The following is a 14,460-nucleotide window of genomic DNA, read 5'->3' as shown; positions in this document are numbered from 1 at the left end:
ATGAACAGTATAATCGGAAATTTATTGGGTACAAATTTTCAAAAATATTTTGTGTGCTTGCAAAAAATTATCATAAAATGGCATTTCAAGTTGTGGTAAAAAAAACAAAACCAATGCTCCAAAAATGATATATTCGAAAGCAATTTTGGAGTGCTGATTTTGTTTCTTTTGCCATGACTTCCACAAATGTTGTTTCAAGATGAAAATTTTCAAGCACGGAGAACATTTGTCAGAGTTTGCACCCAAAAAAGTTCAGAACTTTCTGGAAAAAAATCATTTTTCAGATTTACTGTTCATCCCAAGCTCATGATATGAATTTGGGAGTAGAAAGGGACTTTCGCACCCACAAGGTACTTAGCCTGCCCATGCTTCCTATTCCTTATTCCTACAGCAGCAGCCTGACAAATCCGCTGTGTCCATAGTTCGTTCTACTGTGGCGATCTCCAGACAGAGATCCCCTGTAAACATCCTTGTGAACAACATCTCACTCAGAACGTGACGTCTCATACAACCTACCAAACACATTCTATCTGGCCAGTCCCACAACACAAAAGCAACCAAACACATATCTCAGTCTACCATTGCATTAGCCCAGCCAGGCCACACTCAGCCAGCATGCTAGATGCGATGCAGCCAAATGTGACCCAGGCATCAAAACACCCCTAAATGATTTAAGTACTCTGACGCACAGCGGACGCACATCATCAGTCCGAGGACATCAACCAAACACACGTAGCCTCGCCAGGCAATATTTTCAATCTTCTCAGGCTCAATCCTGGCAGTCCATTTCTCCAGGCACGGTGTTCAGGTATCCAACCAAACAGGTCCTACAAGCGAGATATATACACCTCTCCAACATGCGGTAGCGTATCCCCATATTCAGATGTACAATCCATTTTATTCCTCTACTCATCAAATGGTAAAAAAAAAATCTATACGGCTACCAGATCTCCACCTGCACCTAGCTACATTATTACAGAAACACACTGTTCCACCACGTAACCCAGCCAAAGAGACGGAAGATGGTACTACTTGCCCGCGCCCAGCACTCGGCACCGGTACTCGCCTAGCGCCCAAATGGGGAAGATGTTCCTGTACTGGGAGTAACTGATCATACAGTTCTTGTTGAAGACTCCCATGATCTCCTGTTAAATGCGGCAAAAAACAAATTTAGATGATATAAGTATATAAAACTTGAGCTTCCCTAGTACTGTATCAAATATCATGCAAAAAGACAAGCAATTCCTATCTATTCAACGACATGTTTTAGACTGTCCAAAAAGACATGCAAAAAGGTCACAAGTATTGTTGCAAGATTCTGGTGGGGATGTGATGAAAAGAAAAAGGAAATGCATTGGAAAAAGTGGCAGGACATAGGTATCCCAAAATGTGAGGGGGGAATTGGGCTTTAGGATGCGTTTGGTTGCAAGGCTATCCTCCCACGGACAGGGATAGCCCCTTTTTACAGTGGTTGCCACTCGTTTGGATCTGAGGCAAAGAGGGATAAAGGCACCCAGATGCTTCGGATATTCCCGAAAAACGGGGCTGGGGACACCCGCGAAAAAGCGGCGGGTCGCGGCAACCACCCCCGCGCGCACTCGCGAAACGTTTTTTTTTTTTTTTTGCTATTGACTCGTCCTCACCCCCTCCCGAACACCCATTACCGGGCTCGTCTCTCTCGCTCGTGCATGGTGGCAATGGCGGCGCAGCGGCGTCGCATCTAGCAGAGAGGCCGGCTGTTGCGGAGGGTGCACACGGGAGATGCAGGACGGGGTTTGCGACAGCGGCGCGGTTGGATCTCGAGATGGCCGGCGGCTGGATCTCGACGAGCCAGGCGGCGGCGCGGCTAGATCTCGAGGAGCCCGGTGGCTGGGGCCTGAGGAGACGCGCGGCCGGTGATTGACGGTGGGCCGGCGGCTGCGGGCATGGGGCTGGTCCGCTGGTGGATGCATGAGACGATGAATCAGTATTTCTATCTTCAGTTTGCCATCGTGTGTTTTGCGCTTTTGTAGTTTTGCTGCTACTGTATTTTCTGCTGCTGTATGCACCGAGGCGTGCTTGATGTATGGTGGCCGTGCGTTGGTGCTCAATCAAAAATGCAGATTATGGGCTAATCTCATCACGTCAAGCAAAAATATCATCACAACCCTATTATTCATCCCTTGAACCAAACACTTCAATGGCTATCCTCAACCACCCAACCAAACAAAAACAAGGGCTATCCCTAACCAGCTGGTTGGGGATACCCACAACCACCCTAGTCTATCCCTCAAACCAAACACATCCTTAGAGATTTTGGTCTAGTTAATCAAGCCATGTTGGCTAAACAAGGGTGGAGGCTATACTGACCCTGACTCGCTTTGTGCAAAGGTGCTCAAAGGCCGATATTATCATGATTCAGATTTCTTGGCAGCAACAAAAAAGAGGAACTCCTCTCATACTTGGAGGGCAATTCTACATGGAAGAGAATCCCTGAAACTAGGCCTGATTAAACGTGTGGGGGATGGTGCTAGTGTTAACATATGGGAGGACCCTTGGATACCCTCTATGGCTATCGTCCAATTATTCAGTTACCAGGGGATACAGTCACTAAGGTGGAGGAGCTTATTGATCTTGAGAATAATAGTTTGGATCTTAATGTCTTGGAAGCAAACTTTGCAGTACCTGATGTTCAGGCTATTGCTAAAACACCAATAGGTAACTAGGGTGAAGATTGTTGGGCCTGGGTGTTGGTGAGGAATGCTAATTTTTCTGTTCGGTCGGTGTATAAAATTCTGAGCACAAGTATGACACATTCCTATGAACCGTCTTCTTCAGGCACGACAGGAAATGTCTTCTGGAACAAACTATGGAAACTGCCGGTACCACCAAGAGTCAGGAATTTTTGGTGGAGAGTTATAAGAGGATTTGTGCCATGTTAATCTGTTCTACTCACCAGACACATAGAAAAAATCCCATTCTGCGACCTATGTTGCAAGGAGGAAACTATAACCCATGCTCTGTTCGAATGCACTTGGGCGAGACTCTTCTGGAAGGAGATGAAGACCATGATGCATATAAAAATCCCAGTGCTACATCGTGCCTGAAGAAAACTGGGATCAGACCAATTTGTATGCATTGTATTGTGTGGCTGCTGGGAGGTTTGGTCTGAAAGGAATGCTCGTACTCACGGCGAGAAGGGCCGATCAGTTCAAGCTTCTGTTCGGTGGGCACTTGGTAATGCCGTTGATTTACAACAGCAGGTGAAGTTACTTGCCCTGCGGTAACAGGGAGGAAGCTTGCTGGCTGTGGCATTTCTTGAGCAGGCAGGCTGTGGAAGCACAGGGATGGTGGTCCAAGATTCAGAGGGCAACCTAATTCGAGCGCAAGCCTTCTGGTATCGATTTGCATCAGGTGCTCAAACTATGGAGCTATACACTATCCAGGACCAGATTCAACTAGCCAAAGAATGGGCTACTCCAGGATATGTGTTGAAATTGATGCTAAAGAGATGGTTAAGATGTACAACTCTGGATTTTCAGAGAGAGCAGCGGATGCAGCTGTTTGCCATGAAATCAAAGAGCTTTTGGGAGGGTTTATGAGCTAAGGTCTGGTGTTTGTGCAAAGGGAAGCCAATGAAGCAGCCCACCGGTGTGCAAAGCAAGCCACAGAAGAGAGGAAATGTTTGTGGATTAATTATATGCCCTCTTTCTTAGTTGGTTGTATTCAGCTACCGTGTAATCCTCCTAACTGAGTAATAAAGCTCTTGATTTGCAAAAGAAAAGGCTTTCTCTGGTCAAATAGTAGTTACGTTTCGCTGCACTGGTTTGAACTGCCTTCACATGCACAGCTGTGTTTATTACTAAAATGATTTCCTTTGGATCTAGAGAAAATTTGTTTGAGAAACCATGAGATGGTGGTAAAGCATTTATGACTTACTTGCTGAGGAAATTCCCCATCCTCTGATTGTAAGTTTACCAAAACCTTCGCTGCTCGATGCAGAGGCGTTGGATCTCTCTCAGCCTGTACCCAAACGAGATTTTAAGAACCGTCGTGAATGAAGACATCATATGGTACTACCACAATCCACAGGTAACTGTCAACACACCTGTCCTGCGTCAATTAGAGTCAGCATGGCCCAGCCAGTGTTGACAGCATGAGTATGCTTCCCTTCAAGATTGGTGTAAACCTAATTGAATGGAAGTCAAAACATGATTATTGGTTAGTAAAATTTTCTTATGGTCCCCAGGAAGACGATGTGCATCTAAAGATCAAGATGCAAGAATACCATGCTTTACAGGGCATGCAGTTGTGAACGGTGAAAGCAGGAAAAAGAGCAAATGACTCTTTAGATGAAAAGGAGAGTTTTATATCAAGTTGACGTCCATTACGTTGACTCAGATGTAACAATATTAACATTAATTCTAATAGACTGGCATACAATATTTATCACAGCACACTGACGATGAAGATTGGAATATAGAGATGCAATCCGGTATTCCAGTAAACAAGATTGCAAGTATATTCAAAACTAGGTAGAAATGTATCTACCTGATCCTGAGATGACAGATAGCTTTCTCCCCAGCCACCGAAAGGAAGCTCTTTTGACAACAGAAAGTCACATGCCTTTCTGATTGCAGGACTGGTCTTATATGTTCGACCTGCAGCTACTAGGCCCTTCACGCCGAACCATGTGCCATAGGTGAAGCACACAGCCCAAGAGCCATACCTGTAGGAAAACAGATATAGAATAACGCAGTGTTATATGCATGTATTACTTGTATTCTTCTACATGGAGTCTGAAAATTTACCATGACCCATCACTTCTTTGGATGTTCTCAATGTAATTAGCAGCTTTGTTGATACAGTTATCTACATCTTTCCTGCGGTGCCCAGGATAGAGCTTTTTAAATGATGTCAGGGCCTGAATTGCGGCTGATGTACATTCCACATACCTGACACCAATTGAGTATTTACATTTTTTTCAGTTTGTCTCTCTATGGCAAGCGGCATAAAAATTGACAATTGAAATATTATTGCATCTTACGGGTAATCAATCACAATATCTCCGAAGGTCTCGGCAGGGTTGATAAGCTGAACAGTTTAACAAACAATCAGATGGAAGAATTTTCGTAAATCAATAAGAAAGATTATATGACTAATGATTGGTTGTAGTTTTCAAACGAAGGAAACATCGGTCCAGTAAACCTGTATTAATTCAATATGAATTGTTTAATGGATGTACATGTCCTCTTTGACTTGATATTTAATGATTCAAATTAGGCAATTACTTCATGAAGCACACAACTTAAGAGCAACCTCCTAGTTGTAATGGTAGCACAACAACAAACAAATGAGGCAGGTACATACCTCAAGCCAGGCATAAGACCTTTGGAGTTCATATGTTGCGAAGCCGCCATTTTCATTCTGTAAAGATTAAAACAAATTTGTTAAAATGGCACGTCTCAAAATAATGTTTTACATATAATGCAAAAAAATACATAGAAGAGAACTGCTGGGAACAAAACTTTGGAGACTTTGAAATACAGGTTTCTTCAACAGTTTTGTATATGTTATCCCTGGGGCAATAATCTGGTGGAGCAACCAGGGCAACCAAGATTTTCAAAGCAAAGTCCGATTTGCAACTACACAGTATCCATTAATCCACTGCTCCACTTTGGTTTTGAAGTGAATACAGCAAGGGAGAGCCCTGGTGTTCAGTAAATAACACCACTTCACTAATACAGTGTTGCCTTATGATCTGTGCAATTTAGCAGAAGATAGAAATACTACTCGATATTAATCAACAGCTTAGCCGTACTTATCCTGAAGGCCGAAAGCACTTGCAGATAAAATACCTTGTGCGATATAACCAAACTGCAGCTTTGTAAAATATCAAAAGTTTACCATTTCACAGTAATGTACTGATAGCAAAAAAGCACTTGCAGATAGAATTATCCTATATGACAAAACCTATCTGATGCTTTATAGTATATACTAGCAACCATCCACATGCAATGCACATTTCTCGCCATATATAGTATTACAAAAATAGGGCGTACCCAGTGCTGAAAGCTCCCACAAAAGGTGGGAAGTGGGGAAGGGAATTTCTAGACAGCCTTACCCTTGCATAATAATTCTGCAGGGAATTTCTTTTTTTTTTGATAGAAGCCTTGGCGCAGTGGTAAAGCTGCTGCCTTGTGACCATGAGGTCACGGGTTCAAGTCCTGGAAACAGCCTCTTACAGAAATGTAGGGAAAGGCTGCGTACAATAGACCCAAAGTGGTCGGACCCTTCCCCAGACCCTGCGCAAGCGGGAGCTACATGCACTGGGGCTGCCCTTTTTTTATAGAAAGACTGTAAGGGAACCCCCTACAGTATAATTGGTGCAACAAACCCAAATTGCAAGTACCATGCCTTGAACCTGGGTGGGTGGGAAGGCATCAACCCCTCCCCACCACTAGGCTATGCCTTAGTCTGCTGCAGGGAATTTCTTGCCATATATATTGCATAGAATAAAATATATCCATATATGTAGAAACCCAAATTTATAATGTAAGTGTACAGTATTGAAATTACTTTTCACCATGTACACTACTCAAAGGAAGAAAGGCTAAGCACTAACCATACACTAAACGGTAAGCTACAAACGTACAACTAAAATAGACAATCCATTATTATTTATGAACTATCGATCAAATAGACCATTATTAGAGGAGAGAATAAGGGGTAAGGTTCCAAGTAAAATTCTCAACCCTTGGATCTGTGAGATGAAGATCATAAATATTAAGAATGGCTAAAGATTGTTTGGATCAAACTCTAACTCATACTTTTCATATTTGCATAGATATAGATATATAAAAAAGTAACAATTCACAACTCCTAGACTGAGTGGTCACATGACATGAGAGAGATATATCGACCCTCTTCTAGCAAACTGATACAATAGTTACAACTAACACAATCTAAAAGTTTGAATGCATTTACCATCCAAGACATCAAACAATTGACAGCATCATATAGTCTGTTAACTTCCACCGGTTCGCCCACAATTTCTGGAGAAATCTTTGATAGCAATAATGAGGCCTGAAGGTAAAAGAAAATTCAACAATTAAACTATTTAAAACAAATGGTTATGCATACGAGAACTTGGCAGTTGACACAACATACCAGCAGCTAAAAACCAAATCTTATACATATGAGAGTCAGAATGATTCTTATTCCGTATGTTGCAAGAATAAAAATTCCTAGATTTCAAACAGGACAAAGTTTTAACTTCGAAGGTAGCTCCTTGTTGGTAACACTGACGGCCTAACTCACCTTTAGTCCTTCTGCAGTGCAATCTGATATAGGCCAACCATGATCAGCTGTAGAAAAGGGCCATGCACCTTTAGATATGTGACGGTACCAGTAACTCAGATCTCCAGGGCAGTCATCAACAACCTTCCATATAATAGCAACAGGTAAGTACTAAGTACTGAAATGTAAGTATTAAGTACTGAAATGTACTTAAACGTTACTTTTTTGTACTAAGTACTGAAATGTACTTAAACGTTTCTTTTTTGTTAAGTAATGCACTTCAAGTGTTGACTGGTAAACAAATAGCCATGTGACATGTACCTGAGAGTTCTTAATGTAATCATGTGCCAGCTTAAGAGTGGGAGCAAACTCTTCAATGAGGTCAGTGGCCGCAATAGCTTGAACTGCAAAAGCTGTATCCCAGAGCTGGCTGCCATTATAACCCTACAGTGGACAGAAATTGGATCGATTATGATCAAAGAGAAAGAAAAGCTAATGATGGACTGGTATAAGCAGGAATTCCGGTTACTAACCGAGTACAAAAAATCAACTTTCCAGTTCCATGTAAAGACAGTAAGACATAGACAAATACTCCCTCCGTCCGGAAATACTTGTCGAAGAAATGGATGTATGTAGACATATTTTAGTTCTAGATACAATAACTTTTATCTATTTCCGAGACAAGTAATTCCGGACGGAGGGAGTAGCTGTCTCTTATCGTAGCAGCTGCCTTGGTGAAAAGTAAATGAATGAAGTAAATAAAAACTCATTACCTGCATCTTCATGCCATCTTCAGCAACCCATAAGTAATCATATATTCTTGGAATGTGTAGCTTGAATGCTTCTGAGTTTGGATCTTCAATCCAGCAAGCAAGCATATTTAATACCTGCACATAAATTTATTCAATAATCAGTTGAACAGTATGAATTTTTTTTAGAATATATTAAACTTATCTAGACATTATTAAGGTTTAAACTCCTGGTATGTAAGTTCACAAGCTTTGAACAAGAAATCATAGAATATGAGGATTCTTTCTCCACTAAATCAGCAAGATAGGGAGAAGTGAACAAAATGAACATATGTCCCAAACTAAAGAAATCGTCATATATATTAAGGCACTAAGAACAATTTCCGATTTAAAAATATTATGAATTGGAGCAGAAATGAAATAAACCCCTGTAAAGCTTCACAAACTATTCAAATAATGCTTGTTTGTAACTTTTGTGCGCTTTACAGAGGATTATGGTTTAGCATTACTGAACACTATGGTTTGCATTAGGGGACACTAGCTTGGTATTAGAGGATACTGTCCACAAGTCCTTCAGCCCTTGTGACATAGAAGTGTACATGTTTTAAAACCAAAGGGCAAACCCGCAATATATAATCGTGGCATATGGTATTACATGAAGTAACAATAGGTGAACTTGCTGCTGCAATTGTGGTCAATTACAAGGCTGTAGAGAGAAATATCTTTAGTTCTCACATGCGATTTGGGCACAGGAAATGCTACAGTACAGTGGCTGGACAATCAGGCCAGCAAAACCAGAAAGTTTAAAGAGGCATGCATGAAATAAAGCACTGCAGTTATTATGTTTCCATCTTACAAGACGAAAGGATCATCCTGATGCTTGAAGCAAGAAAAAGACAAAAGGCGGATCAGCAGGCAAGCATATTCTTCAAATTACCTTGTTCACAGGACCAATGCAAATGTATCGAGTGTTCTCATCTTCATAATGAACATGCTGCATGACATGGTTAAAAGATTTCTCTCTCAGTTTGTTCCCAGGCCAGTGCATCATAACAGGTTCGACAAATTTATGGAGAGTGGCCCATAAGATATCTTGTATGAGTGGATGTGGGTAGTACAGATCTTCCTACAATAAAGCACAAGAAAAAACCTTCAAAGAACAATCTTAATCATTAGATCCTAAATAGACATCATGCAGATAAAGAAAGATAAATAGGGCAGCTTAGGCTTCTATAAATTTCAAAGATTAACTATAAATCTATAATTACTTCCCTTCCGCTAAGACCAGTAATCTATAATCTATTCTTTGAAGGAAAAGGGAATACTCTCAATGGTGAAGATGTTATTGATTGTGAACCCATATAGGCTATTTGTAAAGAGGAATGGGAAAAAAATCACGGAAAACCGGACTATTATACAATACTTACTATCTTATGTAACACAGCGGGATTATTTCGCTACTATGTTTACACAAGCAATAACGGTAAATGCACCAGAATTCTTGAAGAATATTCAAATACCACAAAGAGCCAGCTACATTAAGATAATTATGTTAATTGAGTCTGCAATTATGAAGCAAGCACGAAAGAGAGGGAACCATGCTCTTCATGCGGCTATGGTATCCCAATCTATTGTGTTTTCAGATGTTATCACCTATTGAATCATGAGTTATAACTAGCACAACAAAACGCTTTGACCACATTCACATGGAAGATGCACCGCAATCAGTCTTTCTCCTGCACCAGGTAGTGTACGATAGCAACTTACAAGCATGAAAATCTGGGAATACAAGGCAATCCCCATCAAGTTTGTAGGCTGCTTATATCAAAGCCTCCGAACCAAGGACTAGTAAACTATTCAGTGGTACAACGAATATTTCTGAAACTGTATTTCACATTCATGGCCCACACTGGTATTGAAATCGAAATGGCTATGCCAACTCATTATGTTGGCAATGGGAGTTCTTAAAGACCTTGTACTTTGGCAATGAGGTTTCTTAAAGACTTTGTACCTTGGCTATGGGTCATCTTAAAGGCTCTTTCCTAGAGTGAGGACCACATTGGCACAAGTAGATCTACTTAGGATTTTTCCATTAACTCTGGCTCATCATGGCCCATAAGAAATTTAGCTCGCACACATCAACATCACTAAGAAAGATTGAGATAAGCAAACCTTAGCACAGAGATTGCGAGCACTGTCCCAATCAACCTCGCTGTAGGGGACTTTGAATAGTTCATTTCTTAGTTCCAATATAATTGGTGTAATTCGGCCGACAAACCTCTTTCCATAAACGTAGCACATGGGTAGATACACCATTCGGCAGTGACACCACATTCGACCTGCACGATAGCGTCAGGCATATCAGCAAGACATAACCAACATGGAAGATCAAAGCAATTAATGCTGACATAGTGCAAAAAAGAACCTGGGTGGACTGGCAGGCAATACGGCAACATCCATATTTCCGGTGGCAGTGGATTGTTACCAGACCAATCAAATACACCAAGTACCTTAAATAAATCAGGGAATTAGGAGGAATTCCTTAGGCCATAGTCAGATTGTGCAAAATGGAAGCAGCCTTCATACAGAGTAAAAAGTGTTAATTCCATACCGCGAGCCAAAACTTTCCCCATGATGTTATATAAGTTGCTCCCCCATGGTCTAAAATCCAGTTTCGACCTTTCTCCATAGCTCCATCTCCACTATCTGGTCCCTCACCAAGCAATCTCAAAGAAACATAGGTCAAGGCTGAGCCAAACATGGTGCTTGGACCCTCAATGTGTAATCCCCAACCTCCATCTTCATTCTACAGACAATCGCCGAAAAATTATTTACTTTATCCACTGTGAGATGGCACAGTTGGCAAATAGATCCTTGCCTGATGATTATAGAGATATCGACGGATCTCCTTTTGATGTTCTGGTGATAAAACAGTGTTCATTGCTCCAGTAACATGTAGCATTATAAGCTGAATAGAAGATAAAATGCAGTGAGTAAGTTTTCATATGACATAAACAAGTTTTTAAATGAAAATGTCAAGCCAGGGGAAGTACCAATCCAGGCATAAGGAACATAGGACCCCCATAATCCCCAGGCCAGTGTCCATCGTGTGCCTGGAGAGTAGAAAAGGTGCTGAGCGCCCTTTTCAAAGTGGTCGACACGGCTTCCTCTGTGACATCTTCATTCTCCCCCAGCTTGATAGCAGGAAGATCCAACTTAAGTGGATTTTCTTTTGCAAGCTGCAGTACATACAAGAGCACAAACACTTCAGAAGCTATGGAGAACGCTACTCCAAAGCGAAAAACCTAGTTTTAGTAGTACAAAGAATCCACAGGCAAGTTGAACTGAAGTGGTAGAACAAAAAGGAAAAGACTCAGGAAAATATCACTATTCCAGCATCAAGAATTGGTCTGCCCTGTTGCTAAATACTGTTAGAGCTCTATAAACTGTGCTTCTGGTCTTAACCCAGTCCCAAAAAGTATTAACCATCTCTGTGGTAAGGTAATTGGGCTAAAACCTTTTAACCTGAAGGTAAGGGAAATGACTCTAGTGGAGATAACAGTGATACCGTGTCCTTCCTTTAACGCACGCAACACAAGCATGTTATCAGTCAACATCGTAGACCTTCTGACCCCAAATGCTGTTATAAATGGCGATAGCTACCGTTCAGCTGTTGCACTGCATTGCTTAAATCGAGTCTGCTACAGGATAAACTCTCCTCACTTGCTCTTTGGGGTTGCTTGATAAAAACACAGCTGTAATACGCCTGGAAATTCCATGGTTTATAACTTTATATTAACGGAAAGAAAGAACTGCAGGCGTCATGCGTCCCGTTCAGAGAACCAAGTGCCCACCGTCAGCCAGCACACTTGCCGATCGCGTGCACTGTATGCGCTTCTGGCGGGCATTAAAGGCTGAAGTGGGAGCAGTTGGCAACGGGAAAGGGGGGGCCGTGCCCGTGCCCATCCAGAGCGTGGCGCTTGCGTCTCAGATATTCATGGTAGTATATACGTATGCAAGATCGGATCTCAGCATACTCGCTGCGCATTAAAACTCTTTGCCAAGTGGTATGGGAGAGACTTGACAGTCTGATGCTGCAATCTTCCTTTCCTTAGAAAGGTTGGAGCATTATACTATTATACTGTACTCTCGCTGCGCATTAAACTCGTTTTGAAGGGTGAGGCGGCTCGCTGCTGCCTTGATAGAGCAGTACGCGACGACTAGTCGCCGGAAATTTCGGGCGGCCTGACGGCCTCATCCAGGTGAAAAAATGTAGTTACGGTAGGAAAAAAAAAAAGGTGTGGGGCTTCGCCGTCACGGAGCCACCCGGAATTCGAAACCGTGGCATGCAGGGCAGCGGCGACCGAGGGGGAGGGGGAGGGGCGGGAGGGGGCATTCGGTTCGTCGGGTCACCTGGATGCGCATGGGGAGGTCGGCGCTGTGCTTGAGCTGGTGGCGGCGGGCGGCGAACTCCCGGCGCGCGGCGTCGACGGCGGCGAGGGCGTCGGGGTCGTCGGCGGCGGCGTCGAACTCCCAGACCTGGCGGCCGACGTGCGCGTTCTTGGTGCGCAGCCACGGGTCGGCCCCGCCCTCCGCGATCTTCAGCCGCCACATCCCTCCGGCCCCTGGCGAGCCTCCCCGGCGACGAACCGAACAGTACCGCACAACCGCCGCCGGCACTGGCAGCGGGAGGAGCAGAGGACGAGGGCGGAGCGGGGCAAATGGGCAATGGCGAGATCTGCCGGCCCGATCCGGCGAGGAATTAGATAATGGGGCTTCGGATCGCGCGGCGCGGGGCGGGAGTGGGGTTTGGACGGGAGCGCCGTGGCGTGGGACGTCTCTCGCCCCCTCTACTCTATCTCTCTCTCTCTCTCTCGGCAGTGGCTTTTTGGCTCGGCGCCTGCAGCCTCCTCTGACCCGCTCGGCGGGGGGTTGGGGTTTTGTGGGCGGAGCGTGATAGGAGTACGTGTCAGCGTCCTGGATAGTACCGTGATGCCGTCCGATCTGTTCCCCGTCGACGACGTCCAGCTCATCGTCCAACCAGCACCACTAGTCCATCTCTCTCCTTTTTTTCTATGCGGGAACGCATCACTGCCCATCCTTGCGCATCCCTGTATCCCCTCTGCTTACTTTTTTTTTGCGGGTGAATAATTAATTTATTCCACTAAAATAGTGTTACAGTCTGCTAATACAAAACTAGACACGCTATCTGGAACACGATGTAACCAACAGGCGGTGCAACCTCCAGAACGACCAATATTAGCAAGACAGTGAGCAACACTATTTTGATGCCGATCTAATTTCCGTGGAATAAACTCACGCTGTTCCAGGAGCCTCTTCATTTCCAAGATTAGATGTCCATGAGCAGATTTGTTCAATGAGTCATCCGTTAAAGCCGCCACCAGAACAGAGCAGTCAGATTGAATGATGATTGGTAGCTCTGATCTTTGAAGGCTAAAAGAGATACCTTCCAGCATTGCACTGACCTCGGCTTCAAGAGCATTCTTGCAATAGAATAGGAATCTGTAAGCGGAGAAAATTACATTGCCGATCGAGTCCCGCAGAACCATACCCGTTCCGGCCCATCCTGTGTCCTCAAAGTAGGAGCCATCAGTTGAAAGGGCCACCCATCCTGTAGGGGGTTTCGGCCAAGGTAAACTAACCTTTCCCACACGGGTAGGACTAATAGGGAGATCCACCACCGACATCTTCCCCTTCAGAATGTCCTCAATGCCAAAATTTTGTGCTTGGTTATATGATGTCAAGTAACTGCATAAGAAGGTCTGTGTAATCTGTAGAGGGGGGTTCCCCTTATGATGTAGCAAGTCATTCCTCGGGTTCCAAATCCTCCACGGAAGCATGATGACCATTGCTCTTACTTCTTCATTCTCATTCATCAGGATATTGAACAACCATTCCTCTCCACAATGCTGCAACTTTGCATTTGGTGGAAGCGGCCAGATCTGCCGTAGCACGTTCCACACCTCCACTGATCGTGGGCAGGTAATGAGTGCGTGAAAGGAATCATCACAGGTAGCTCCGCAGAGCCGACAATCCTCAGAAACAGCGATGTGACGTCTCTTTTTACATGCCCCAGTCGGCAGTGCACCCACCACTACCTTCCAGGCAAAAGAACGCATTTTCGGGGGAACCTTCGCCCGCCAAATAAGATTCCAACTCGAGCGCTCGTCATCGGGTCTTGAGCTGCATGCACCAGGTACATGTGCATGTACATGATCTTGCATGGCCAGTTGGTATGCACTCTTCACTGAAAAAAGGTCGAACCTTCCTGGGAACCAAGCCAAGAAATCTGAACCCTGGCTAGGGCTCGTCCGAATGCTACTAATCACCTGTACATCCGCTGGCCAGAAGAAGCGGTTTAGTAATTCCACGTTCCATACACCACTGGGGCTTAAAAAATCGGCCACTCTAT

General features: G+C 43.8%; 1 protein-coding gene across 1 annotated transcript; it reads right to left on the bottom strand.

The window, feature by feature from the left end:
* Positions 1-718: 718 nt before the first annotated feature.
* Positions 719-12,950, bottom strand: LOC125513501 (cycloartenol synthase). The gene is made up of 18 exons (XM_048678630.1): positions 12,441-12,950; positions 11,081-11,266; positions 10,906-10,995; positions 10,639-10,833; positions 10,453-10,537; positions 10,200-10,366; positions 8,965-9,153; positions 8,052-8,165; positions 7,600-7,722; positions 7,300-7,422; positions 6,967-7,065; positions 5,350-5,406; positions 5,027-5,073; positions 4,791-4,934; positions 4,531-4,708; positions 4,088-4,168; positions 3,919-4,002; positions 719-1,145 (listed from the first exon to the last, which is right to left on the bottom strand). Exons 1-18 carry the CDS (start codon positions 12,639-12,641, stop codon positions 1,029-1,031), a joined length of 2,280 nt encoding a protein of 759 aa, XP_048534587.1. The 5' UTR covers positions 12,642-12,950; the 3' UTR covers positions 719-1,028.
* Between the last annotated feature and the right edge of the window lie 1,510 nt (positions 12,951-14,460).

Source organism: Triticum urartu, chromosome 6 (assembly GCF_003073215.2).
Source record: "Triticum urartu cultivar G1812 chromosome 6, Tu2.1, whole genome shotgun sequence".
Taxonomy (NCBI): Eukaryota; Viridiplantae; Streptophyta; class Magnoliopsida; order Poales; family Poaceae; genus Triticum; species Triticum urartu.
Note: the sequence above shows the minus strand (reverse complement) of the source record. Positions and strands in the feature narration are given on the sequence as shown.